Source organism: Sander lucioperca, chromosome 18 (genome assembly GCF_008315115.2).
Source record: "Sander lucioperca isolate FBNREF2018 chromosome 18, SLUC_FBN_1.2, whole genome shotgun sequence".
NCBI lineage: Eukaryota > Metazoa > Chordata > Actinopteri > Perciformes > Percidae > Sander > Sander lucioperca.
The window spans coordinates 9152673-9180356 of record NC_050190.1 but is presented as its reverse complement, the minus strand read 5'-3'; the positions used below and the strand labels follow the sequence as shown (position 1 = coordinate 9180356).

General features: G+C 43.4%; 1 protein-coding gene across 1 annotated transcript in view; it reads left to right on the top strand.

The window, feature by feature from the left end:
- Positions 1 to 27468, top strand: part of g2e3 (G2/M-phase specific E3 ubiquitin protein ligase) — a 27791-nt gene extending 323 nt beyond the window's left edge. The window contains exons 2-17 of the mRNA XM_035994445.1: positions 1403 to 1480; positions 3843 to 3940; positions 4282 to 4383; positions 9795 to 9919; positions 12283 to 12451; positions 12673 to 12779; positions 12907 to 13023; positions 17038 to 17162; positions 20138 to 20231; positions 20829 to 20999; positions 22384 to 22538; positions 23578 to 23762; positions 24592 to 24764; positions 26339 to 26378; positions 26457 to 26628; positions 26956 to 27468. Coding sequence (XP_035850338.1) covers positions 1420 to 1480; positions 3843 to 3940; positions 4282 to 4383; positions 9795 to 9919; positions 12283 to 12451; positions 12673 to 12779; positions 12907 to 13023; positions 17038 to 17162; positions 20138 to 20231; positions 20829 to 20999; positions 22384 to 22538; positions 23578 to 23762; positions 24592 to 24764; positions 26339 to 26378; positions 26457 to 26628; positions 26956 to 27269 — 2208 coding nt within the window. The 5' untranslated portion in view covers positions 1403 to 1419 and the 3' untranslated portion in view covers positions 27270 to 27468. The remainder of the gene's footprint in view (positions 1 to 1402; positions 1481 to 3842; positions 3941 to 4281; positions 4384 to 9794; positions 9920 to 12282; positions 12452 to 12672; positions 12780 to 12906; positions 13024 to 17037; positions 17163 to 20137; positions 20232 to 20828; positions 21000 to 22383; positions 22539 to 23577; positions 23763 to 24591; positions 24765 to 26338; positions 26379 to 26456; positions 26629 to 26955) is intronic.
- Positions 27469 to 27684: the final 216 nt, after the last annotated feature.

Genomic DNA, 27684 nt, shown 5'->3' with positions numbered 1-27684 from the left:
ACGTAACGTCACCTGACGTATTTAACACACGCACACACACACACACACACACACACACACACACACACACACACACACACACACAGACACACACGCACAGAGACACGCACGCACACACGCCGCGCACACACACACAAACGCAGACACACGCGCGCGCGCACACACACACACACACACGCAGACACACACACATAGACACACCCACACACACACGCAGACACACACACACACACAGACAGACACACACAAACACAAACACACACACACACACACACACACACGCAGACACACACACACGAGCGCGCGCACACACAGAGACACGCCGCGCACACACGCCGCGCACACACACACGCGCAGACACACGCGCGCGCACACACACACGCCGCACACGCACACACACACACACACACACAGACACGCACGCTAGGCGTGGGGAGAGAATATCATCGCAGTATTTAATAATTGGAGCTCAGACGCAATTTTCTAAATTTCTGATCCTCTGAATAAAAAACAGAAAACTGGAAAAACAGTTTAAAGATCCAATTTTTTAATTTGTCAAGGTGGAAAAAAAATGAAAAATTGGATGTTTGAACCCATTTTTCTGTTTTTCCAAATGTCTGCAGTGTTTCCTTTAGGATTTTTTTTTAGCAGTGGGGGCAGCCCCCCCCCCCCCCCCCCATTAACATAACTGACACACTTCACTGCAACACAAACTAATATATGTATTCACCTCTATTCACACACAGTGAATGAACAGTGAACTGTATTTTTTGAGTTACTATATAGGCCAACTTTGATCTTGACATATAGGCTAAACATTCTATTAATTACATGATCTTAATGCAGTGTAACTACTGTAGCATGTAAATAATGCACCTAAAATACAAACGTAAGCGATTGCTATTATAGCGACAACAGCCACGTGCAATTTAGCTAGCAGGTGAAGAACACAAACAACGAAAATCACCAGTTAACCTTATTTAAATTTACAAGACCAGGCTTAAATGATCTGACAACATCAGTTATACCACTTACAGTTCTCAAGGATGCACACACACCATCTCAACTGGCTTATCATGCGGACAGCGTCTTTTTCCTTTCTCCCTTTTTCTGCCGAGTGACCGCGCTATTCTCCGCGACATGCACTCTCACAATGCAGCCCTGTTTCTGATACCGTGGGGGGCAGAAATGTTGCCGTGGGGGGGGCCGCCACAGTCAAATCAACATAGAGAAAACACTGGTCTGTTTGTGCTGTGTGATAAGCGTTACACTGACCGTGCAGGCCTAGTGTTTCTACTGCTATCATTGTTCACCCTGGTGGTTCTTGTTCAATGAAGTCAATAAAATGTTGTTAAATCTTGACTCAGTTCTGACCTCTGACCTTTCTGCTGGTTTCCTGCAGGGTCGCTTCACACCAACATGAAGAAGAAGAAGGCAAGAATGTCGCAGGGCGCCCACGCCGGCAGCAAGCCGGAGGACTGTGAGTCATCTGCAGCTCATTCACACATTATTATTATCACTATATCACATCTGTTTGCTGTGAGAAGAGCAGATATGTGGACTTGAGACTTGGTGACTTGGACTCGAGTCGACTCATGTCACCTTTTTGATAGTCTCGCATGTCCAGACCTTCCTCCACAGCTCTGCGGAGGAAGGTCTGTCTAGTCCACATAACATTCTGGGATGGGAGGAAAACCTGCTCTGGTTTATTGGCATTTCTTTAAACCAATCACAATCATCTTGGGCGGGGCTAAGCTCCAGACGGAGCCACGGTGCCTCTGCTAAATAGTCTCAGGAAGGAACTTGTTTTGGTGGAACATGTGTACGTTCAAAAGTAGTTTTAGTCGTGCAACAGAAACTCAGATTGGACAGATAGTCTAGCTAGCTGTCTGGATTTACCCTGCAGAGATCTGAGGAGCAGTTAATCATAGTCCTCACAAATCCACCGGAGGTTAGAACGCCAACACAGAGACAGAGGAAGGGGACGGACATCCGGCAGAAAATTAAGGACTTCTGGCGGTATTTCCGGCGGCAACGGGGCAATCCTGAAAGTGAAACGCCGTTGATATAAGGTGCATCTCATAGCCCTTAAATTGCCTCCTCGACTCCTCCACTTGCCTCCCTTCCTCCGCGTCTTAGTCCCTCCCACTGAGGAGGCTCGGGAGAGACGCCAGGAAATCACGGGAGGAGAGAGGCAACGAGCAAATGTGTTTTAGGGTGCTGACACACCGGGCCGATTATCGGCCGTCAGACAGTCTGGCGAGGTCGGTGACTCGAGTCTGTTCAGTGTGTTCCGTGCCGTCGTTCGTCAGAGGAGCCGTCGGCCTTCATTTTGGCCGACCTGACATGTTCAGTCAGAGACAGGACAGTCGGGACTCACCCGGAAATGGCGAGCGGATGAGTCTCTCAAAATCTGAGTAAAATCTGTTAAACTGACCTTTTTTGATCTGAAATGAAGACAGATTCAGCAACTGCACGGCCTATTTCTCTCTTAAAATGTTTTCAGAAACACGTTTCGGTGAACTATTTTAGTCCAATATGAGATCATATTCTGAACGAGCCGCCATGACAGTCTGGCTGTGAATTTCTGGAGAAACCAGACCCACGTGACGCGTTCGTCCAATCAGCTTCCGGTTTTCATTTTCTGGGAAACAATACAGAGCAGCGCCGCCTGCTGCTATGGAGACGTATTACGTTTTGCGCACGTGCATACGCTCAAGTCGGCGTCTCCTCAGTGTGTTCTGAGGCATTTTTTTTGGACCTCGGGGACCCAACTGATCAGTCCGACTGACTTTACTGCCGACGGTCGGCCGTCTGGTTGGTGGGTCAGGGCCTTTTAGAGAGATGAGACGTCCTTTCCTCTGAAGCGTCACATGAATCCGTCAGCTGTTTGGGCGGAGTTAGCAACTCCTGCCTCCTTCAGTTGCAGGAAGGCTGCTCTCTGTATCCTCGCCTATAGCTCCTCCATGATCCCTCCTCGCTCCTCGCTCCTCTGGGCAGAAATAAGAGCTGTGAGACGGCCTTCACCGAGGAGGGACAGAACAACTTCCTGTTCAGCTGAGGAGCGAGGAGCTGTCAGATAAGGGCCATGAGGTGCAGCCTTTGACTTCCTTTCTGATGACTTGTGACTTGACAAAAGATAAATGAATCGAGACTTGGCTTGAAGTGTGATGACTTGCGTGTGTTCCTAAGTTTGAATGTAAGTAGGGATGTAACGATTAACGGTGTAACTGTCTCTCTGTCTCTGTCTCTGTCTCTCTCTCGCTCTCGCTCACTCTCTCTCTCTCTCGCTCTCTATCTCTCTCTCTCGCTCTCTATCTCTCTCTCGCGCTCTCTATCTCTCTCTCTATCTCTCTCTGTCTCCCTCTCTATCTCTCTCTCTATCTCTCTCTGTCTCCCTCTCTATCTCTCTCTGTCTCTCTCTCTATCTCCCTCTCTCTCTCTCTCTCTCTCTCTCTCTCTCTCTCTCTCTCTCTCTCCCTGTCTCTGTCTCTCTCTCTCTGTCTCTCTCTCTGTCTCTCTGTCTCTCTCTCTCTCTGTCTCTCTCTGTCTATCTCTCTCTCCCTGTCTCTCTCCCTGTCTCTCTCTCTCTCTCTCTCTCTCTCTGTCTCTCTTTCTCTCTTTCTCTCTCTCTGTCTCTCCGTCTCTCCGTCTCTCCGTCTCTCCGTCTCTCCGTCTCTCCGTCTCTGTCTCCGTCTCCGTCTCTCTCTCTCTCCGTCTCTCTTTCTCTCTTTCTCTCTCTCTGTCTCTCCGTCTCTCCGTCTCTGTCTCCGTCTCTCCGTCTCTCTCTCTCTCCGTCTCTGTCTCCGTCTCTCTCTCTCTCCGTCTCTGTCTCCGTCCAGGCTGTGCTCTCTGCAGGCTCAGTGATGATGACCCGGCCATGTTTGGAGAGAAAGTCACACTCAAAGAGGAAAAGCTCTCTGTCCACTACTTCTGTTTGGTGAGTCTGTCTGTGTGAGTGTCTCTGTGTTCTTGTAGTTCCGTGCTTCATCAATTATAATCACGAATCATAATTCCTCACATATCTTCAAACCTTTAAAAAAAAAAAAAAAAAAAATTACAAAATGCTTAACAAGACAAAAATAAAATGATCAAACTATTTAAAAACTTTCAGCCGTCCTGATGTCAATGGGGAGCACATTCCAATATTTAGGAGCCAGGACAGCAAACAGTCGCGTGTTATCATAATTATTATGACACAGTTATCATCTGTGTGTGTGTGTGTGTGTGTGTGTGTGTGTGTGTGTGTGTGTGTGTGTATGTGTGTGTCCTGTGTCACAGCTGACGTCCTGTGGAGTTTACCAGCGAGGAGAAGAGGACGAGGGCGTCTTCGGTTTCCTGCTGGAGGACATCAGACAGGAGATCCGCCGGTCGGCTCGACTGGTGAGACGTTCAAATCCATCTTTTCTCTTGTTTGTTTGTTTGTTTATTAAGATCCCCGTCAGCTTCTGTCTGTCTGAGTTCTCTATTATTTAATAAGAATATTACATAAGCTGGAATACATTCATACTCACAATACAACAAAAGTAAACACTAAGGACCCTATCTTGCACCCAGCGCAGCGCAAAGCCCAACCCAAGTGTCTTTGTTAGTTTAAGACCGACGCAGTTGTCAGTTTCCCGTCCAGCGTCCACGTCTTTTAAATAACAAATGCACCTGCTCCCATCTGTGGCCCATGGTCTTACAGGGAGGTGTGTTCAGGTGCATTCTGGGAGTATTGCTATCTTGAGGCAGCGGGAAGTGGTCGCGCCATTGACCAACAAAAACCTGGTCTAAAGTCAATAACGCAGCATTTCATTGTTATTTTAACAGAGCATTAGTAAAATGCTCCTAGACTCGTGCACAGCACGCACACTATGCTTGTTACACACACAGGGACACACAGCAGCACACACACATGCAGAAGATTACAAATAATAATATTACGGTGTAAATCCTCCATCATAATATCAATGCTCCAAGGTCCAAACACGCCTGGCTTTTAAAGGGAATGGGAGATGATCTCTGATTGGTTGATTGCATGTTACGCCCAAAACACCCCTCTGATTAATGAAGACACTAAGTACAACCCTTTAGAACCATGACCCCGGCACACGGAGCCTTTTTTCTGCTGTCAAACTAGCAAAAGTGGATTTGGACACGCCCTAAACACACCTGCACCAGGACCTTCACGCCGTGACCTTACATCGTTAAAATAGGGCCCTGTACATCAGATAACACTCAACACAAACCCATAACCTGTCTAATACTTAGTTGCTCACATAATCATTTATGTCTTCAATAGTTCAGAATGAAAGAAAGTACCTGGAAATTAATCTTCTTCTAGGTCACAAAAAGGATCGATAGCTCAATGTTGATTTTCAAAGTCAAGATCATTTAAAAAACAAATGTAATCTATAGTACCATTACATCACACGTCATTTAGCTGATGCTTTATAATGTCTATATATCTATCAGAGGTAACACTCCTCTGGAGTAACTAGGAGTTAAGTGTCTCACTCAGGGACACGTTGGTAGATGTATCTCAGTGTGTGTTACTGTGTGTGTTTACTGTGTGTGTGTTACTGTGTGTGTTACTGTGTGTGTTACTGTGTGTGTTACTGTGTGTGTTACTGTGTGTGTGTTACTGTGTGTGTTACTGTGTGTGTTACTGTGTGTGTTTACTGTGTGTGTTACTGTGTGTGTTTACTGTGTGTGTGTTACTGTGTGTTTACTGTGTGTGTTTACTGTGTGTGTTTACTGTGTGTGTTACTGTGTGTGTTACTGTGTGTGTGTTACTGTGTGTGTTACTGTGTGTGTTACTGTGTGTGTTTACTGTGTGTGTTACTGTGTGTGTTTACTGTGTGTGTGTTACTGTGTGTTTACTGTGTGTGTTTACTGTGTGTGTTACTGTGTGTGTTACTGTGTGTGTTACTGTGTGTGTGTTACTGTGTGTGTTACTGTGTGTGTTACTGTGTGTGTTTACTGTGTGTGTTACTGTGTGTGTTACTGTGTGTTACTGTGTGTGTGTTACTGTGTGTGTTACTGTGTGTGTTACTGTGTGTGTTACTGTGTGTGTTTACTGTGTGTGTTACTGTGTGTGTGTTACTGTGTGTGTTACTGTGTGTGTTACTGTGTGTGTGTTACTGTGTGTGTGTTACTGTGTGTGTTACTGTGTGTGTTACTGTGTGTGTGTTACTGTGTGTGTGTTACTGTGTGTGTTACTGTGTGTGTGTTACTGTGTGTGTTACTGTGTGTGTGTTACTGTGTGTGTTACTGTGTGTGTTTACTGTGTGTGTGTTACTGTGTGTTTACTGTGTGTGTTTACTGTGTGTGTTTACTGTGTGTGTTACTGTGTGTGTTACTGTGTGTGTGTTACTGTGTGTGTTACTGTGTGTGTTTACTGTGTGTGTTACTGTGTGTGTTACTGTGTGTTACTGTGTGTGTGTTACTGTGTGTGTTACTGTGTGTGTTACTGTGTGTGTTACTGTGTGTGTTTACTGTGTGTGTTACTGTGTGTGTGTTACTGTGTGTGTGTTACTGTGTGTGTGTTACTGTGTGTGTGTTACTGTGTGTGTGTTACTGTGTGTGTTACTGTGTGTGTGTTACTGTGTGTGTGTTACTGTGTGTGTTACTGTGTGTGTGTTACTGTGTGTGTGTTACTGTGTGTGTTACTGTGTGTGTTACTGTGTGTGTGTTACTGTGTGTGTGTTACTGTGTGTGTTACTGTGTGTGTTTACTGTGTGTGTTACTGTGTGTGTGTTACTGTGTGTGTTACTGTGTGTGTTACTGTGTGTGTTACTGTGTGTGTTACTGTGTGTTACTGTGTGTGTGTTACTGTGTGTGTTACTGTGTGTGTTACTGTGTGTGTTACTGTGTGTGTTTACTGTGTGTGTTACTGTGTGTGTGTTACTGTGTGTGTGTTACTGTGTGTGTGTTACTGTGTGTGTGTTACTGTGTGTGTGTTACTGTGTGTGTGTTACTGTGTGTGTTACTGTGTGTGTGTTACTGTGTGTGTTACTGTGTGTGTTACTGTGTGTGTTTACTGTGTGTGTTACTGTGTGTGTGTTACTGTGTGTGTTACTGTGTGTGTTACTGTGTGTGTTACTGTGTGTGTGTTACTGTGTGTGTGTTACTGTGTGTGTTACTGTGTGTGTTTACTGTGTGTGTTACTGTGTGTGTTTACTGTGTGTGTGTTACTGTGTGTGTGTGTTACTGTGTGTGTGTGTTACTGTGTGTGTGTGTTACTGTGTGTGTTACTGTGTGTGTTACTGTGTGTGTTACTGTGTGTGTGTTACTGTGTGTGTGTTACTGTGTGTGTTACTGTGTGTGTTACTGTGTGTGTTTACTGTGTGTGTTACTGTGTGTGTTACTGTGTGTGTTACTGTGTGTGTTTACTGTGTGTGTTTACTGTGTGTGTTTACTGTGTGTGTTTACTGTGTGTGTTACTGTGTGTGTTACTGTGTGTGTTACTGTGTGTGTGTTACTGTGTGTGTGTTACTGTGTGTGTGTTACTGTGTGTGTTTACTGTGTGTGTTTACTGTGTGTGTTTACTGTGTGTGTTACTGTGTGTGTGTTACTGTGTGTGTGTTACTGTGTGTGTTACTGTGTGTGTTACTGTGTGTGTTTACTGTGTGTGTGTTACTGTGTGTGTGTTACTGTGTGTGTTACTGTGTGTGTGTTTACTGTGTGTGTGTTACTGTGTGTGTGTTACTGTGTGTGTTACTGTGTGTGTTACTGTGTGTGTGTTACTGTGTGTGTGTTACTGTGTGTGTTACTGTGTGTGTGTTACTGTGTGTGTTACTGTGTGTGTGTTACTGTGTGTGTGTTACTGTGTGTGTTTACTGTGTGTGTTACTGTGTGTGTGTTACTGTGTGTGTGTTACTGTGTGTGTTACTGTGTGTGTTACTGTGTGTGTGTTACTGTGTGTGTGTTACTGTGTGTGTGTGTTACTGTGTGTGTGTGTTACTGTGTGTGTGTTACTGTGTGTGTGTTACTGTGTGTGTTACTGTGTGTGTTACTGTGTGTGTGTTACTGTGTGTGTGTTACTGTGTGTGTGTTACTGTGTGTGTGTTACTGTGTGTGTTACTGTGTGTGTTACTGTGTGTGTTACTGTGTGTGTTTACTGTGTGTGTGTGTTACTGTGTGTGTGTGTTACTGTGTGTGTTACTGTGTGTGTGTTACTGTGTGTGTGTGTTACTGTGTGTGTGTGTTACTGTGTGTGTTACTGTGTGTGTTTACTGTGTGTGTTACTGTGTGTGTGTTACTGTGTGTGTTACTGTGTGTGTGTTTACTGTGTGTGTGTTACTGTGTGTGTTACTGTGTGTGTTACTGTGTGTGTGTTTACTGTGTGTGGTTACTGTGTGTGTTTACTGTGTGTGTGTTACTGTGTGTGTGTTTACTGTGTGTGTGTTTACTGTGTGTGTGTTACTGTGTGTGTTTACTGTGTGTGTGTTACTGTGTGTGTGTTACTGTGTGTGTGTTACTGTGTGTGTTACTGTGTGTGTTTACTGTGTGTGTTTACTGTGTGTGTTACTGTGTGTGTTTACTGTGTGTGTTACTGTGTGTGTGTTTACTGTGTGTGTGTTTACTGTGTGTGTGTTACTGTGTGTGTGTTACTGTGTGTGTTACTGTGTGTGTGTTTACTGTGTGTGTGTTACTGTGTGTGTGTTACTGTGTGTGTGTTACTGTGTGTGTTTACTGTGTGTGTTACTGTGTGTGTTACTGTGTGTGTTACTGTGTGTGTTACTGTGTGTTACTGTGTGTTACTGTGTGTGTTACTGTGTGTGTTACTGTGTGTGTTACTGTGTGTGTGTTACTGTGTGTGTTACTGTGTGTGTTTACTGTGTTTACTGTGTGTGTTACTGTGTGTGTGTGTTACTGTGTGTGTGTGTTACTGTGTGTGTTACTGTGTGTGTTACTGTGTGTGTTACTGTGTGTGTGTTACTGTGTGTGTGTTACTGTGTGTGTTTACTGTGTGTGTGTTACTGTGTGTGTGTTACTGTGTGTGTTACTGTGTGTGTTTACTGTGTGTGTGTTACTGTGTGTGTGTTACTGTGTGTGTGTTACTGTGTGTGTTTACTGTGTGTGTTACTGTGTGTGTTTACTGTGTGTGTTTACTGTGTGTGTTACTGTGTGTTACTGTGTGTTACTGTGTGTGTTACTGTGTGTGTGTTACTGTGTGTGTGTTACTGTGTGTGTTTACTGTGTGTGTTACTGTGTGTGTTACTGTGTGTGTGTTACTGTGTGTGTTACTGTGTGTGTTTACTGTGTGTGTTTACTGTGTGTGTTACTGTGTGTGTGTGTTACTGTGTGTGTGTGTTACTGTGTGTGTTACTGTGTGTGTTACTGTGTGTGTTTACTGTGTGTGTTACTGTGTGTGTGTTTACTGTGTGTGTGTTTACTGTGTGTGTGTTTACTGTGTGTGTGTTACTGTGTGTGTTACTGTGTGTGTGTTTACTGTGTGTGGTTACTGTGTGTGTGTTACTGTGTGTGTTTACTGTGTGTGTGTTACTGTGTGTGTTACTGTGTGTGTTTACTGTGTGTGTTTACTGTGTGTGTGTTACTGTGTGTGTGTTACTGTGTGTGTTACTGTGTGTGTTTACTGTGTGTGTTTACTGTGTGTGTGTTACTGTGTGTGTGTTACTGTGTGTGTGTTACTGTGTGTGTTTACTGTGTGTGTTACTGTGTGTGTGTTACTGTGTGTGTTACTGTGTGTGTTACTGTGTGTGTTACTGTGTGTGTGTTACTGTGTGTGTGTTACTGTGTGTGTTTACTGTGTGTGTTTACTGTGTGTGTTACTGTGTGTGTTTCAGACGTGTTCCTGCTGTAAGAAGAAGGGAGCGTGTGTCGGCTGTAACGTCCGAAGCTGCAGGAAGATGTTCCACTTCCCCTGCGGGAGGAAATCCAAGTACATCTCTCAGTTTACCGGACTCTTCCCGTGAGTGCTGACTGCACATTAAACACTTTATTCATCAGAATCAGAATCAGAATCAGCTTTAGTCAGTCCCTCCAGAAAAACGCAATTATGCAATCTCATAATTCAACGCATAATCAGCCAAAGTCTGCATATTTGTGCGAGGGGGGGCCGCATTTTTTCAAATACGCCGCACTTTCGCCGCATAATGCGGGGCTTGCATGATTTCATAATCCCCGCATTTTTGTCGCAAAAAAGTCCCATATATCTTAGCAGAAAGTTGAAAAATGTTGTGTTTACTTCACACAAGAGCAGCCATTTTCCCCTGTTGCCATGGGAACGTTATGAAGTGACGTAATTACACGACGTGAACATCATCGAAAAGCGATGAAGCCACGATGGAACCGCAGTTTTTGCAAGTTCCCGCAATTTCATCGCATAAAATTGCATAAATATCCCGCATATTCCATCGCATTTTTTAAGAAAACGTGACGCATAATCAAGGAGTTTTGCCCAAAACAATCAGAAAAAAACTCCACATTTTACTGGAAGGACTGGTTATTGGCTAGGTTTGGGTAAACAAACGAGGAATTTGACTCCGGTTAACCTTTGCTCTCAAAGTACAACACTCACTTAACATATAAAGAATAAAACCAGAAAGGACAGTAAGAAATACTGTTAAGTATACAGTATAACAAAACAATAGAATTTACAAATGTACAAGAAATATACAAGGCAGTAAAGGTAGCTGAGTAGTTAAACTCCCCAATCATCATTATGTCTGCACTGGCACAGTGTCAACATAACATACACATCTAGACCAGAAAAAGAATAGTAGCGTATGATTGTTTTTTAGTAGATGGAACCTTTTTAACTGACACACACACACACACACACACACACACACACACACACACACACACACACACACAGTGAGACAGGTTTTAGTGAGAGGCGAGCGTGAAAATCATGCTTCTTTTTGGTTTTTAACAGACAGACGACAAATTAACCACAAGAGCTCATGAATATCCATGCTCTCACACACTCACACACTCACACACACACACACACACACACACACACACACACACACACACACACACACACACACACACACTCTGGCCCTGCTATTCTCTTAAAGAAATGGACGCACACACCAACGCACAAGTATAAACTTCAGGCTTCCACTTACGTAGGCTCCGGTGTAAGCTAGGGGGGGGAATCAGCAGGGGCCTGACGATACGATATCATCACAATACTTATGTCACGATACGATATTATTGCGATTTTAAACATATTGCAATATTCTGTGATATATTGCAATTTATTACCTTTTTTTTTTCCAACTTTTACATTTTTCCCAATTTCTAATTATTTCCCCAAAAGTAAACTTTGTCAACATCAGTTTTTATCTAAAAAGATATATTTCTCTGTTTGTTCATCTCACTTCAATTGTATTGCTGCAAAATGGGATTGTCAAGCAGACAAACTGACCAACACATATATAATAAAAGATCCATACTTGGCGTCTGTGTATTGTACTGTACAGTGGTACAGTATTGCCACAGAAAATATTGCGATACTATGCTGTATCGATTTATTTCCCCCACCCCTAGCATAAGCTCTGCGTGGAGCCTCTGCACAACCAGACTTAAGATGAACCTAATAAACTGGCCACTGAGTGTAATGTCTAAGACACACCTGCCCGATTATCGGCCGTCGGACCGTCTGGCGAGGTCGGTGACTCCAGTCTGTTCGGTGTGTCCCGTGCCGTCGTCCGTCCGAGGAGCCATCGGCCTTCATTTGGGCCGACCTGACATGTTCAGTCGGAGACAGGACAGTCGGAGACAGGACAGTCGGAGACAGGACAGTCGGGACTCACCCGGAAATGGCGAGCAGATGAGTCTCTCAAAATCTGAGTAAAATCTTTTAAACTGACCTTTGTTGATCTGAAATGAAGACAGATTCAGCAACTGCACGGCCTATTTCTCTCTTCAAATGTTTTCAGAAACACGTTTCGGTGAACTATTTTAGTCCAATATGAGATCGTATTCTGAACGAGCCGCCATGACAGTCTGGCTGTGAATTTCTGGAGAAATCAGACCCACGTGACGCGTTCGTCCAATCAGCTGCCGGTTTTCATTTTCTGGGAAACGATACAGAGCAGCGCCGCCTGCTGCTATGGAGACGTATTACGTTTCGCGCACGCACAGAGCGTACGCTCAAGTCAGCGTCTCCTCAGTGTGTTCTGAGGAATTTTTTTTAGACCTCGGGACCCGACTGATCAGTCCGACTGACTTTACTGCCGACGGTCGGCCGTCTGGTTGGTGTGTCAGGGCCCTAAGACATTCAGAGGTTTATGTGTCTCTGTGTGTCTCTGTGTCCAGGTCCTACTGTCCGGATCACAGTCCCACTCAGTCTCTGTGTGTGAGTTCAGACCTCAGTCTGCCTCAGTCCTGCTCCATCTGTTTGGACTCCATAGAACCCGTCCTGAGCTACTCCATCCTCAAATGTCCGTCCTGCCACTCCAGCTGGTTCCACAGGGACTGTGTGCAGGTAGTGTGACTTATATTTGAGTAATGCATGTCAAAAGAGTCTGTTTACCCAAATTACAATAAAAAAACAATTTTTTTTATGTTTGTGTGTCTGTGTGCCGATGTTTCTGTGTCTGTTTGTGTGTATGTGTTTCTGTGTGTGTGTTTGTCTCTGTGTGTGTGTGTTTGTCTCTGTGTGTGTGTGTGTGTCTCTGTGTGTGTGTCTGTGTGTCTGTGTGTCAGCGTCAGGCCCACAGTGCCGGCCTCTTCTTCTTCAGATGTACTCTCTGTAACAACAAGGAGACCTTCCAGGAGGAGATGCAGAGGATGGGAATCTACATCCCCGAGAGGTACCACCACCTTTAAAACGTCTTCCCATCACACCTGAACTCTACAACAACAGAAACCCCACAAGGCAAAGGGATTCTGGGTAGAAAGAAACCGAAGCCTGTGTCCTAAGTCATGCTTTTTCTGCAGAGATGCCTCATGGGAGTTGGAGGAAAATGCATATTCAGAACTGCTGGAGGTTTACATGCACTGCGACGCTCTCACCTGCCTCTGCACACACGGACGAACGCACTCCGCAAAGACCGGGTATTTATGCTCTTCTTTTTATTTAGTGTTCAACGTTAAAGGTCCTATAACATGCTGCTTTTTGGATGCTTTTATATAGACCTTAGTGGTCCCCTAATACTGTATCTGAAGTCTCTTTTATATAGACCTTAGTGGTCCCCTAATACTGTATCTGAAGTCTCTTTATATAGACCTTAGTGGTCCCCTAATACTGTATCTGAAGTCTCTTTATATAGACCTTAGTGGTCCCCTAATACTGTATCTGAAGTCTCTTTTATATAGACCTTAGTGGTCCTCTAATACTGTATCTGAAGTCTCTTTATATAGACCTTAGTGGTCCCCTAATACTGTATCTGAAGTCTCTTTATATAGACCTTAGTGGTCCCCTAATACTGTATCTGAAGTCTCTTTATATAGACCTTAGTGGTCCCCTAATACTGTATCTGAAGTCTCTTTTATATAGACCTTAGTGGTCCCCTAATACTGTATCTGAAGTCTCTTTATATAGACCTTAGTGGTCCCCTAATACTGTATCTGAAGTCTCTTTTATATAGACCTTAGTGGTCCCCTAATACTGTATCTGAAGTCTCTTTTATATAGACCTTAGTGGTCCCCTAATACTGTATCTGAAGTCTCTTTATATAGACCTTAGTGGTCCCCTAATACTGTATCTGAAGTCTCTTTATATAGGCCTTAGTGGTCCCCTAATACTGTATCTGAAGTCTCTTTCCTGAAATTCAGCCTTGGTGCAGAATTCCAGCCACTAGAGCCAGTCCCACAATGAGCTTTCCTTAGGATGTGCCATTTCTGTGTCTGTAGCTTTAAATGCTGTTGAGGAGGAGAGAGGGGGGGGGGGGGGCAAGGTGGAGGGGGGTGCACTAACGTAACTGGCCAATGAAACATGATCATTATAGCGTTTCAAGCTCTAAATCAAACACAACTAAGCCACACAGCCATGGTATGGATGATATGATGTATAACAGCTGTATACTATTCAATTCAATTCAATTTCAATTCAATTTTATTTATAGTATCAAATCATAACAAGAGTTATCTCGAGACACTTTACAGATAGAGTAGGTCTAGACCACACTCTATAAAGCCCCAACAATTCCAATAGTTCCCCCAAGAGCAAGCATTAGCAGTGGCTATTGCGACAGTGGCGAGGAAAAACTCCCTTTTAGGAAGAAACCTCGGCAGACCCAGACTCTTGGTGGGCGGTGTCTGACGGTTGGGGTTATGACGGTACAGGATGTAGCGTGGCACAGCAGAGCATGGGTGGACGCGGTGGACGCAGCAGGACGTAGCCGGGCATTGCAGGGAATCGCAGAGCGTAGCAGGGTGTAGCAGGTCCATAGCCACAGCTGCACCCAAGACCCAGGTCTTGGTGTCGCCCTAATCCGAGGCGATGTTCTGGGCGAAGAAGAAACATAAGGACTCTGGGGAGTAAACTCCCCAGAGCTAGGTTAGTAACAAGCACTTCTGGGACAGGATGTGCATAAAAGGAAACAAAAGAAAAGAGCGTGTCATAAGAAGGAACTTCCTCGGCAGTCTAGAATTATAATAGCATAACTAGGAGAGGCACTATATTATTGATTATACGATAGGTAAATCTGATGACTGTAAAGAGAAGCAGAGAAAAGCAGGGGTGCTGTGTCTGCAGCTATACACCCTGCCCCGCCGGTCTAGGCGTTCACTGCAACTCCTCACTCCCTAACTATAAGCTTTATCAAAGAGGAGAGTTTTCAGTTTAGTCTTAAATGTAGCGACGGTGTCTGCCCCCCGAACCCAGATTGGGAGCTGGTTCCACAGGAGAGGAGCCTGATAGCTGAAGGCTCTGCCTCCCATTCTACATACTACTATCTCTGTATGATGATATGATGTATAACAGCTGTATACTACTATCTCTGTATGATGATATGATGTATAACAGTTGTATACTACTATCTCTGTATGATGATATGATGTATAACATCTGTATACTACTATCGCTGTATAGATGTGATATTATTTCTATCTTTGTTGTCAGTCTGGCTCAGGTTAATCTCTTTGTGAAACATGAACAATGAACACCCAGAACTTTCTGTTATTCTGCAGTTTGACAGTCAGTTATAACAGAAAAAGAACATAAATAAACTAACGTAGATTTTCTTTAGGGCTTTATTACGTGGTATCTGATCGGTGCATTAACTCCAGTACTTCCAGATACTGATACCAGCGTTTTAGGCGGTATCGGAGCCGGAACATCTCTACTAAATATTGCATACTTATCGCGACACTTTCGATTAGGCCTGCACGATTCGGGGAAAAATATGAATCACGATTTTTTATCTTAGAATTGATATCACGATTCTCTGCCACGATTTTGTTTAAGTGTTTAAGTGATTTTGTTAAAGTGTAATGTTTATTGCACACATGAACCATGACAAAACTAAACAAATTGGCAGCACCAAACAGATTTTTTTTTGGCACCTATAGCCAGTGATGCCGGGTAACGCGTTACTCTAATCTGATCACTTTTTTCAGTAACGAGTAATCTAATGCGTTACTATTTCCAGATTAGTAATCTGATTAAAGTTACTTATCCAAGTCACTGTGCGTTACATTTTTGTCATTTTCCTTAGTAAAAATATATATTGTTTTTGCTTTCTTCTTGCGTCTCGGGGAGTGAAGTCACGTATGGGATGACAAGTCACGTTTTCATCATGAGGACATGATGACAGGTCACGTTTTCAGCATGAGGACAGGTCACGTTATGAGGACAGGTCACGTTTTCATCATGAGGACATGATGACAAGTCACGTTTTCATCATGAGGACATGATGACAGGTCACGTTTTCAGCATGAGGACAGGTCACGTGTACCACGCAGCGACACAAACGTAAACAACAATGGAGGGAGGAGAGAGATGCACGTTTTCTAGCTGGAAATACAGTCACTATTTTGAGCTTATGTCAGCTAAAGATGGCAATATTAAAAGGATCTTTTTTTTGGCATTTCAGGCCTTTATTTGTATAGGACAGCTTAGACATGAAAGGGGAGAAAGAGGGGGAATGACATGCAGCAAAGGGCCGCAGACCGGAGTCGAACCCGCGGCCACTGCGTCGAGGAGTAAACCTCTATATATGGGCGCCTGCTCTACCAGGTGAGCTAACCAGGCGCCCAAAGATGGCAATATTAAGGTTGGTTGTACACTCTGCTGGTGGTGACAAAGTGCTGTCTAGCTACAAAAACACTACGTCAAATTAGAAGAAACATTTGGAGTCGCAGCACTGCAGTCAAACTTACAGAGCAAGTCCCAGCAGGTGGTGCGAAGCAGAGAGCAGAAGGTCCACCACCACCCAAACAACAAAAGCTGGACTTCGGTGCAAAACCAGTAAGTGGGGGAGAGTTGAAGAGGTTGGTGGGGCAGTATGTTGTAGAGGAAATGCTGCCCTTAAACACGGTTGACTCGCCTTCATTTCCTGCCATAATAAACTAGATCCCTACTACTGTCAACGCTGAGCTGCCTCACAGAACAGCTTTGTCACGGTTGTCATTTTTATGTTGAGGCTGTGGGGGTGTTGTCAGCAGCTGCTGAATGTAACTAATAAAGTAACTTGTAATCTAATTTAGTTACTTTTAAAATCAAGTAATCTGTAAAGTAACTAAATTACTTTTAAAATCAACTTTACAGTAACTTTTAGGCAGTTACTTTAGTAACTTTTAGGCAGTGTTGCTGCCTAAAGCACATTGTGCATCACCACAAGCCTGTAAATATAGAGGCTTCAATGAAGAGAAGGGAGAGCATTGCATCTATGTTTAAAACATTTGTGATGCAGTCGGCTCGTAATATTAAATTAGAATCAAAGTCATTAAAAAAAAAAAAAAAATTAAATTGTGAACAGGGTGAATCGAGATTGCGATTTTATAACGATTAATCGTGCAGGCCTACTTTCGATATAATATTGCGCAATGTGATATCGCGATAACGACATTGAGTCGATATATCATGCACCCCTGTGTGGAACAAAGTTCATTTCCTTTGTCTTTCAGTTGGTTCGAGGTGATTCGCTGCCGGCTGTGCGGCTCCAGAGGGACTCACAGGAGATGTTCGGAGCTGAAGTTGGACACCAGAGACTGGGCCTGCAGCGACTGCACGCAGGCGACCGACGGGAAAGGTCGGATCTGTTGGTTTTTAACAGTTTACAGTAGGGCTGAACGATTAATTGCATTTTCGATAATATCGCGATATGTTAAAACGCGATTTCCTAATCGCAAAGGCTGCGATTTGGTCACATGACTCGCGAGAGCAAATCAGTCTGCACTCCGTAGAGAAAGCATCAACTAGCACGCTAACGCTACGCCGTACCTTGAGCTGATTTCTGTCATTCAAACAACTCCGAGTTGTAGTTTAAAACTTTTACAGCCACTTTAATAAAATGAAGGGTTTTATTCTGGTTCGAGTCCATACATGCAGTTAATGGATACAGACACAGAACTCAAGGCTCTGTTAGCAACGATTAGCTCTGATTAGCGGTTAGCTCCGGTTAGCGGTTAGCTCCGTTATAAAGATATGAGTGGAGGAGCTGCCACTGAGAGGGGTAACAACCAGACTCTGATAAATGACATTCGGGGAGCTTTCACAGCAGCGTGGCCGCGGTGTTTCAACAGTTTTATTAGTCCAGTTAATCCCACGGCAAGAACACCAGCAACATGCTAACGTAACGATAGCCTCTCTGAACAAGAACACCAGCAACATGCTAACGTAACGATAGCCTCTCTGAACAAGAACACCAGCAACATGCTAACGTAACGATAGCCTCTCTGAACAAGAACACCAGCAACATGCTAACGTAACGATAGCCTCTCTGAACAAGAACACCAGCAACATGCTAACGTAACGATAGCCTCTCTGAACAAGAACACCAGCAACATGCTAACGTAACGATAGCCTCTCTGAACAAGAACACCAGCAACATGCTAACGTAACGATAGCCTCTCTGAACAAGTGCACACGGCAGCACGCAACTTCACGAGGGGGAGGGGCTGGAGGCAGCTCCTCTCTGTGCACTGTAAAAAATACACGTGTGTGTGTGTGTGTGTATACTATATTTTTACTTTTTTAACTGTCTAGTGTGTAATTGTGTGTTGTTCATACTATAAAATGATTTATTGTTTCTCTTTGTTGAATAATACAGAAGACAAAGAGCTTAAAAAAATAATCGAATCGAAATCGCAATATTTGGGAAAAAAATCGCAATTACATTATTTTCAAAAATCGTTCAGCCCTAGTTTACAGTAACTTTCTGTCTGCGGAGGGAAATGGATCGGGTCAAGATCCTCGTTGAACCCTCCTGTTTTTCTCGGCTCAAATTTGACCCGTTTTCAAAAACTTTCTACATCAGAAATTTAGGTTTCTTTCAACCAAATTGTCAAAGAAAATAACGTGGATGGTTTCCTACAACGCTCGTCACAAGTAAAATAAATGATCACTTCACTATTTTCATTGAATTTGGGTGTTTTATTAAATTTTATAGCAATTGAAGACAAAAGAACTTCAGAAACGCAGCGAAAAACGGATGAAAAGAAGAAAAAAAAGCTAAACAAGATTATTTGGGCTTTTCTGAGAGAGAGAGAGAGAGAGAGAGAGAGACTCTCTGCGTCGAGGCATACACCTCTCAGTATACGTGCGCCTGCTCTACCCACTGAACCAACCCGGCCACAGAACAACTAAAATTTTGACCGAGAAAAACTAAAAGTTGCATGGTCAACAGGAAGGAGGAAGGAAGCAAGGGTTCAAAATCCACCAGCCAAATGGATAGTGAATGCTCCAATTTCACCATCCACTCACTACATTACCATAGTTTTTTTTGGCTGGTGAGTGAAGAAATCTACCAGCCACTAGGGGTGGAAATCAGTTATTTCCCCAAAAGTAAACTTTGTCAACATCAGTTTTATCTAAAAATATATATTTCTCTGTTTGTTCATCTCACTTCAATTGTATTGCTGCAAAATCAGATTATCAAGCAGACAAACTGACCAACAGACATATATAATAAAAGATCCATACTTGGCGTCTGTGTATTGTACATGGCGTACAGTATTGCCACAGAAAATAATGCGATACTATGCTGTATCCATTTTTCCCCCACCCCTAGCAGCCACTTGCATATTTTAACAGCATTTGTCTAGTAGATGGTGCTAATTTTGAACGTTAAGTGTGTTAAAGGCTCTGCAAAAAAAAAACAACTATCTTTCAAATCCAGAAAAAAAGTGGTTATTAAAGCAGCCATATTATGCTCATTTTCAGGTTCATAATTGTATTTTAAGGTTGTACCAGAATAGGTTTACATGGTTTAATTTTCTAAAAACACCATATTGTTGTTGTACTGCACCGCTCTCTCTCACTGCTGCAGATCCTCTTTTCAGCTGGTCTCTGTTTTAGCTACAGAGTGAGACCTCTTTTCTTCTTCTTCTTCTGTACTATCTTTGATTGCACTGCACATGCCCAGTAGCTCAGATGTAGATCATGTCAGCTAGCTAGCTCCATAGACAGTAAAAGAAAGGCTGTTTCTACAACTTGGGTCAGTTACAAGGCAGGATTAGCTGGGAGACTTCTAAATGAGGGCGCACATGGAAGTAGTTCTTTTGTAGATTATGGTGAACTTGTGTGTGTTGTAGCAGTGCTTTGCTATTGAGAACGAGGTAGCATGCTAGCGTTAGCATGCTAGTGTTAGCCATAGCGTTAGCATGCTAACGCTACGAGCTAATGGTTGCGGTTAGCCTGCTCGTTTCGGCTTGTGACGTCACAAGCCGTGCAGATTTTGACCAGCTCACCCAGAGACTGAAGGCAGGACACATTCAGAAACTGTATCTCACTCTAAACAGCATGGATGGATTTTTATCAAAGTTTGTATGTGTGTGGAAGCACCAGAGACACAACATAACACCCCAAATCCCAGAAAAAGTGATTTTTTTCATAATATGGGCACTTTAAGAAAGTCAGTTAGTAGTTGATTATGTTGTCTTCATTTGGTTAAACGTGGGTCTGTTTATCTCATCTTAGATTTACAATTATTGTTCATTTTGTTATTGATATTGTTGTAATTAAGCTGCAGTTTTTGAATGCGAGCCATGTGTTTGTCTGCTGCAGCGTCCCTGGTTGCGTCTCCTCAGGGAGGACAGAGGAGGAGTCTGCTGTCCAAACGCCACCTGTCCCCCATCCACTCCCCCCTCAGCTGTAGAAGGTAAACACTAGTTTAGAACAACGGACGTACATTTCCAGGATAAAGCCTGACATCTGGCGCCCCCGGTGCTCCAGAGCACCGGATGTTCTCTTTCTGTTGGAAACTCAAAAAACTAATTATAAACATGTCTCTCTATCTCTCTCTCTCGCTCTCTATCTCTCTCTCTCTCTCTCTCTCTCCCTCCCTGTCGCTCTCTCTCTCTCTCTCTCTGTCGCTCTCTCTCTCTCTCTCCCTCTCTCTTTCTCTCTCCCTCTCTCTTTCTCTCTGTGTCTCTCTCTCTCTCTCTCTCTCTCTCTCTCTCTCTCTCTGTCTCTCTCTCTCTGTCTCTCTGTCTCTGTCTCTCTCTCGCTCTCTCTCTCTCTCTCTGTCTCTCTGTCTCTCTCCCTCTCTCTCCCCCCTCTCTCTCTCTCTCTCTCTCTGTCTCTCTGTCTCTCTCTCTCTCTCTGTCTCTCTCTTTCCCTCTTTCTCTCCCCCCCTTTCTCTCTCCCTCCCTTTCCCCCTCTCTCTCCCTCCCCCCCCTCTCTCTCCCTCCCCCCCCTCTCTCTCTCTCTCTCTTTCCCTCTCTCCCTCCCCCCCTCTCTCCCCCCCCCCTCTCAGACCGTCGTTACCTGTAGGATCTGGATCCCCAGAGGAGATGCTGCAGGCGTTGGGCCCTAGGCTCCGCCCCCTCTGTGTGCAGGTGGAGGTGGACGGCGACCAGGCTCTGTGTGCTGGCGTGGAGCTGGTACGGAGGCCCGACTTCGACCCGACACACGCTCTGACCGTCAGGTGAGCCGACCACAAACTCACCTTTTATAATAATGAGGACGTCATCTTGGGCTTCGGGAAACACTGATCCACTTTCTGACATTGTAGTCAACTACCAAACAACTACCAAAAGATTAATCAACTATGGAAATAAACGACAGTCTGGTTGAACAGCGTTTTTTGCGTCCATGTAAAAAAACTAAATAACATTGTGTATGTTTCGGTCATTTTGCGTCTTTTTTTTTTTTTGTCATTTTTCATGCAAGAAAACTCTAAAGGTTGATTTTTGCGTCGGTATCTGACCATGTGTCGGTATTTTAGTTGTGAGTGAGAACGGTTTTGTTTTCTCCGTTTCGTCTTTATTTATTTTTAAAGATGATTTTTTTTTGGGGGGGGGGGGCATTTTTAGGCCTTTATTTGTAGAGTTTGACCTCGGCTCGGGCCGTTATTTTCCACCACATCCTCGGGCCGGGCCGGACCCTTGATCAAGCAATTTTTTTTTTTTTTTTTTAATCCATTACCTTATTATCCTAATTGGGTGGGGAGATAGCTATGCCATAATCAGAAATATTATAAATAAATATATATATATATATATATATATATACACATATATATAGTAACAAATGTGTACAAAAGTTAGGCTGCAGTTACAAAATGCAGCACTTCATGCGCGGAGTCTCCTCCTCTCACACGCATCACACCGGGAGCTTGAAGATGTAAAGAAAAAAAGAAAAACAGGAGAATTACCTTTGAGCAAGTGTGGAGGAAAGTCGGAGGTATGGAAGCAGTTTAAACAAGTCGTGGGCAGTGACAACAATATGTTGTTCATCATTGTTTATTTTTTTTTTTACGTTTCTTCATTCAGATCCATCTGCGATCCGTTCCATTCTAAACTAACAGCAGTTTACAGCTTCGTCCTTGTTGTATTATTCTAAACAGATTTCTGTAGTTCAAACAACTCTGAATTGTAGTTGAGAACGTCAGTTATAACGGCCCACGTCGGGCAGGTTTAAATCGGGCTCGGGCTCATAATTACAGTTAATGTGTCGGGCCGGGCCGGGCTCGGACACAACGTGCTCGGGCTCGGGCAGGTTCGGGGTGGATTTTTTGGGCCGATCTAAGCTCTACTTATTTGACAGGACAGCTGAAGCTATGAAAGGAGAGAGAGGGGGGGGAATGACATGCAGCAAAGGGCTGCAGGTCGGAGTCGAACCCGCGGCCGCTGCGTCGAGGAGCAAACCTCCATATATGAGCGCACGCTCTACCAAGTGAGCTATCCTGGCGCCCATGTTTCGTCTTTATCTTCATCAAGAAACTAATTGTTGGCATAACCTGACTACGATTGACTCTTTTACTCCTACAAAAAGTTTTTCATTTGTCTCTTCTCATCATCTCCGTCCAGATTTAAAGGCGGCCAGCAGACTACGTTTCCCAGCAGCCTCCAGGGCAGCGACGCGGCCAGGAAGTACTTCCTGAAGCTGCTGGTGCAGCAGATCCAGGACTCGGTCGTGTTCGAGGGTCCGGACGGATCCAAAAACCTGGCGCTGGACTCCCAGGGTATCAACCATCATTTTACTCTCATTTATTTTAAAACAGGGTTCATCTATTTATGGAAAAAAAACAACATAATCAAAAGCATTTTGGTCATTATTATAATCAGGGTTAACTCTCCTGTTGTCCTCGGGGTCAAACTTGCAATACCAGTTGATAACAACGCATTACGCTGTATTTTTAAACAGCGTAGCAACATGTCCACAGATAGAAGATGGACAGGAGTGTGTACAACTGATTTAGTCAGACACTGGTCTATATCCACGATGTTCCTCTTCCCGGATTGCTCCGTTGCCGCTGAAAATTACGCCGGATGTCCCTCATTTTCGGCCGGATGTCCGTCCCCTTCCTCTGTCTCCGTGTTGACGTTCTAACCTCTGGTGGATTTGTGAGGACTATGGTTAACTCCTCCTCAGATCTCTGCAGGGTAAATCCAGACAGCTAGCTAGACTATCTGTCCAATCTGAGTTTTCTGTTGCACGACTAAAACTACTTTTGAACGTCCACATGTTCCACCAAAACAAGTTCCTTCCTGAGACTATTTAGCAGAGGCACCGTAGCTCAGTGTGCAAGGACCTTAAGTCTTCGACAAACTGAAGAAAACACTGCCGATACTAGCATTTTAGGCAGTATCTGAGGCCTTTCCGATACTGGTATTGATATCTAAACATTTCTGATATGTATAAATGAACTTTTGGGTAACCCAGCTTTGTGTCTGTGTGCAGCTCTAGTATAGATGGATCTTTGTGTCTGTGAGCAGCTCTAGTATAGATGGATCTTTGTGTGTGTGAGCAGCTCTATTATAGATGGATCTTTGTGTGTGTGTGAGCAGCTCTATTATAGATGGATCTTTGTGTGTGTGTGCGCAGCTCTAGTATAGATGGATCTTTGTGTGTGTGTGTGTGTGTGTGTGTGTGTGTGTGTGTGTGTGTGTGTGTGTGTGTGTGTGTGTGTGTGTGTGTGCGCGCGCAGCTCTATAGATGGATCTTTGTGTGTGTGTGTGTGTGTGCAGCTCTAGTATAGATGGATCTTTGTCTGTGTGCAGCTCTACGTGACGACCTGTACTTCGACGTGGGCTGCCTGCTGGCTCTGTGTCTGGTTCACGGCGGTCCGCCGGTCGGCTTCTTCTCCCCCGCTCTCTACCAGTGTCTGTTCAACTACCCGGCCAACCGGCCGCTCGCCGCCGCTCACATGACCCCCGACACGCACTTCAGCCGCCTAGTCGGCAGGGTGAGTCGCACCAGATCAGCCGAAAAGTTTTTTTTTCGTTTCATTTCCATCACACTTATGTTCGTTACACTTGATTACATGCAGGCGCTTTGTTCAGTGTTTTTGTCACTTTGGTGATATTTTTGATGCTTTTTTTTTTTTTTTTTCTCAACAGATTTCTCACGTCTGTAATTTAAAAAAATATATATTTTTGTCACTTTTTTTTTTTTTTGTCACTTTTTTGTCATTTTGTTTCTATATTTTGGTCACTTTTTTTGTCATTTTTTCCCTATAGTTTGGTAATTTTTTTGGTTATTATTTTTCTATATTTTTTTCATTTTGTTTCTATATTTTTGCAATTTTTTGGTCATTTTTTCCTATATTTTTGTCATTTTCTTTCTATATTTTGGTCACTTTTTTTGTCATTTTTTTCCTATAGTTTGGTCATTTTTTCGGTTATTATTTTTCTATATTTTTGTCATTTTCTTTCTATATTTTTGTCATTTTGTTTCTATATTTTTGGTCACTTTTTGGTCATTTTTTCCTATATTTTGTCATTTTTTTTGTCATTTTGTTTTTATATTTTTGTCACTTTTTTGTCATTGTTTTATCATTTATTTCTATATTTTGGTCATTTTTTCCTATATTTTGGCACTTTTTTGTAATTTTTTTGTAATTTTTTTTCTATATTTTTGTGCCTTTTTGTCGCCGAGTCAGCAGAATGAGTCTCACAAGTTTGTTGGAAAATAATTTCAAAACAGAAGTTTTTTGTCTATTTAAATCTTGTTTAACTTCGATATGAGGAAAATATCTAATGGATTTCTTTAAATGACTGTGTGGCTGATTTCAGATGGCCGAGGCGGAGTCTTTAGACGCCCTGAGAGAAGTCATGGCGGAGAGTTGGGAGTTCCTGGAGTTAGCCGGCTGCAACCGACCAATCAGCAGCCTGCAGCAGCGAGAGGCTCTGCTGGAGGATCTGGTCGGCTTCACCATGATCACCAGGATGCAGCTACCGCTGCAGAGGTACGCAGACGCCTCGCTGCACATTAATACACTTCTGACGAAGAAATCTCACACTAAATATTAATAAAATAATAAAATGTAATGTAAATGTTATTTTTAAAAAGGACAAAACCCCGAAATCGATAGTTTTGTTTCTCCCCTCTAATACAAAATATTAATTAAAACGTGTAAAATATGGGATAGTGAGCTAAACTAATCTGAAGTTTAGTTTCATGTGCTCCCGTGAAAGTGTAATATGGTTAATCCATTCTCCTTGCATGTGTGTGTGTGTGTGTGTGTGTATATATATATATATATATATATATACATATATATATCCGTGGAGAGATATATATATCCGTGGAGTTGGCCAGATGTTTGTAACTACATACAGTTGGTTTTTTTTTCAATGTTTTTGTCGCTTTGGTGATATTTTTGATGTTTTTTTTATGGATTTGTCACTTTTTTTGTAATTCTTTTCTATTTTTTTGTCACTTTTTCTATATTTTTGTCATTTATTTCTATATTTTTGTCATTTTTTTCTATATTTTTGTCACTTTTTCTATATTTTTGTCATTTTTTTTCTATTTTTTTGTCATTTTTTTGTCATTTATTTCTATATTTTTGTCATTTTTTTCTATATTTTTGTCATTTTTTCTATATTTTTGTCACTTTTTCTATATTTTTGTCATTTTTTCTATTTTTTTTGTCATTTTTTTGTCATTTTTTCTATATTTTTGTCACTTTTTCTATATTTTTGTCATTTTTTCTATTTTTTTGTCATTTTTTTGTCATTTTTTTCTATATTTTTGTCAATTTTTCTATATTTTTGTCATTTTTTTCTATATTTTTGTCAATTTTTCTATATTTTTGTCATTTTTTTCTATTTTTTTGTCACTTTTTTGTCATTTTTTTTTTTTCAGCTTTCTGAGGTTTTTGTCACCGAGTCAGCCTCACACATGTAAATGTTATTTTTAAAAAGGACAAAACCCCGAAATCGATAGTTTCGTTTCTCCCCCCTAATACAAAGTATTAATTAAAACATGTAAAATATTTCTTCTGGCAAAAAAAGTGTCAAAAACTACGGAGCCCCTAAGGGTACATGAGCAAAAACTAATCTGAAGTTTAGTTTCATGTGCTCATGTGAAAGTGTAATATGATTAATCCATTCTCCTTGCATGTGTACATCCACCTACAGTGTCTTACAAAAGTGAGTACACCCCTCACATTTTAGTAAATATTTCATTATATCTTTTAATGGGACAACACTGAAGAAATTACACTTTGCTCCAATGTAAAGTATGAAGTGTACAGCTTGTATAACAGAGTAAATGTTCTGTCCCCTCAAAATAACTCAACACACAGACATTAATGTCTAAACCGCTGGCAACAAAAGTCAGTACACCCCTATGTTAAATTCCCATAGAGGCAGGCAGACTTTTATTTTGAAAGGCCAGTTATTTTATGGATCTCCTTTCCATGAAATTATCTCCTTTCTTCTCCTCTCCTCTCCTCCCCTCCCCTCTCATCCTCTCTCCTCCTCTCTCCTCCTCTCCTCTCCTCTCCTCCTCTCCTGACTTGTGTTTGTCCTGCAGGTTTCGGGAGGGTCTGCAGACGTTGGGTGTCTTTGATCAGGTATGGCGTGCATGTGTTATAATTTTAAAGACATATTTAAGAACATGCAGAGTGCTGACGTTGTTTAACCGTGTGCAGGTGCAGCTGTTCCCGTCGGCCTTCTGTGCGGTTTTCTGTGAAGCGGCCGGTCGGCTCTCGGCTCAGACGCTCGCTCACGTCTTCACCGTGAAGTTCTCTGAGCAGGAGGAGAGGCTGAGCAGAGAGACGCCCGTCCTCGGATACTGGAGACACTTCCTGTTGGAGTGTGAAGGTGATCTAGATTTAAGCTGGATTTACGGTTCTGTGGTGGTTGTTTTGCCGTAGTCTACGTAGGTGGACTGCTGTGTGTGTGTGTGTGTGTGTGTGTGTGTGTGTGTGTGATAGAGCGAGTGAGTGTTTAAACCTCGACGATCGCACTCCTGTAAACTAATTTACTCTCCTTTTCACGTTTCCTCCTCTCCCTCTCCTCTCCTCTCCTCTCCTCCCATCTCCTCTCCCTCTCCTCTCCTCTCCTCTCCCTCTCCCTCTCCCTCTCCTCTCCCCGTCCCTCTCCCTCTCCTCTCCTCTCCTCTCTCTCCTCTCTCCTCCCTCCTCTCAGTTGGGAGGAGCTCTATCTCCCTGCAGGATCTCCTCCGTTTCTCCACCGGAGCCGAGGATCTCCTGGCGACGGCTGCCCTCCTCTCTCCTCCCTCCATATCCTTCCTCCACCCACCACAGGGCGAGGGCAACGGAGCGAAGAGGAAGAGAGGCGGAGGAAGAAGGGAGGTGTTGGCGGACGAAGGTCTCTTCCCTCAGAGAGACCCTGGCTCCAGACGCCTCCTCCTGCCCGTCTCCTCCACGTACCGCGCCTTCAAAAGCTCCATGGAGCAGGCGGTCAGCCACCACGCGCACCTCCTCCCTACACACAGCTAGAGACTGGATCATCTCCTCCCTACACACAGCTAGAGACTGGATCACCTCCTCCCTACACACAGCTAGAGACTGGATCATCTCCTCCCTACACACAGCTAGAGACTGGATCATCTCCTCCCTACACACAGCTAGAGACTGGATCATCTCCTCCCTACACACAGCTAGAGACTGGATCACCTCCTCCCTACACACAGCTAGAGACTGGATCATCTCCTCCCTACACACAGCTAGAGACTGGATCACCTCCTCCCTACACACAGCTAGAGACTGGATCACACACAAAATATGGCGTGCGTGCGTGTGGTCGAGCATAGCCGGAGTTGATCAGATTCTGAGGAATAACATTATTACAAAAAAAACGTTGAAAAGAATTGTGAACCTCTTGTTGAAAATGAATTACGAGGTGCCACAAAAG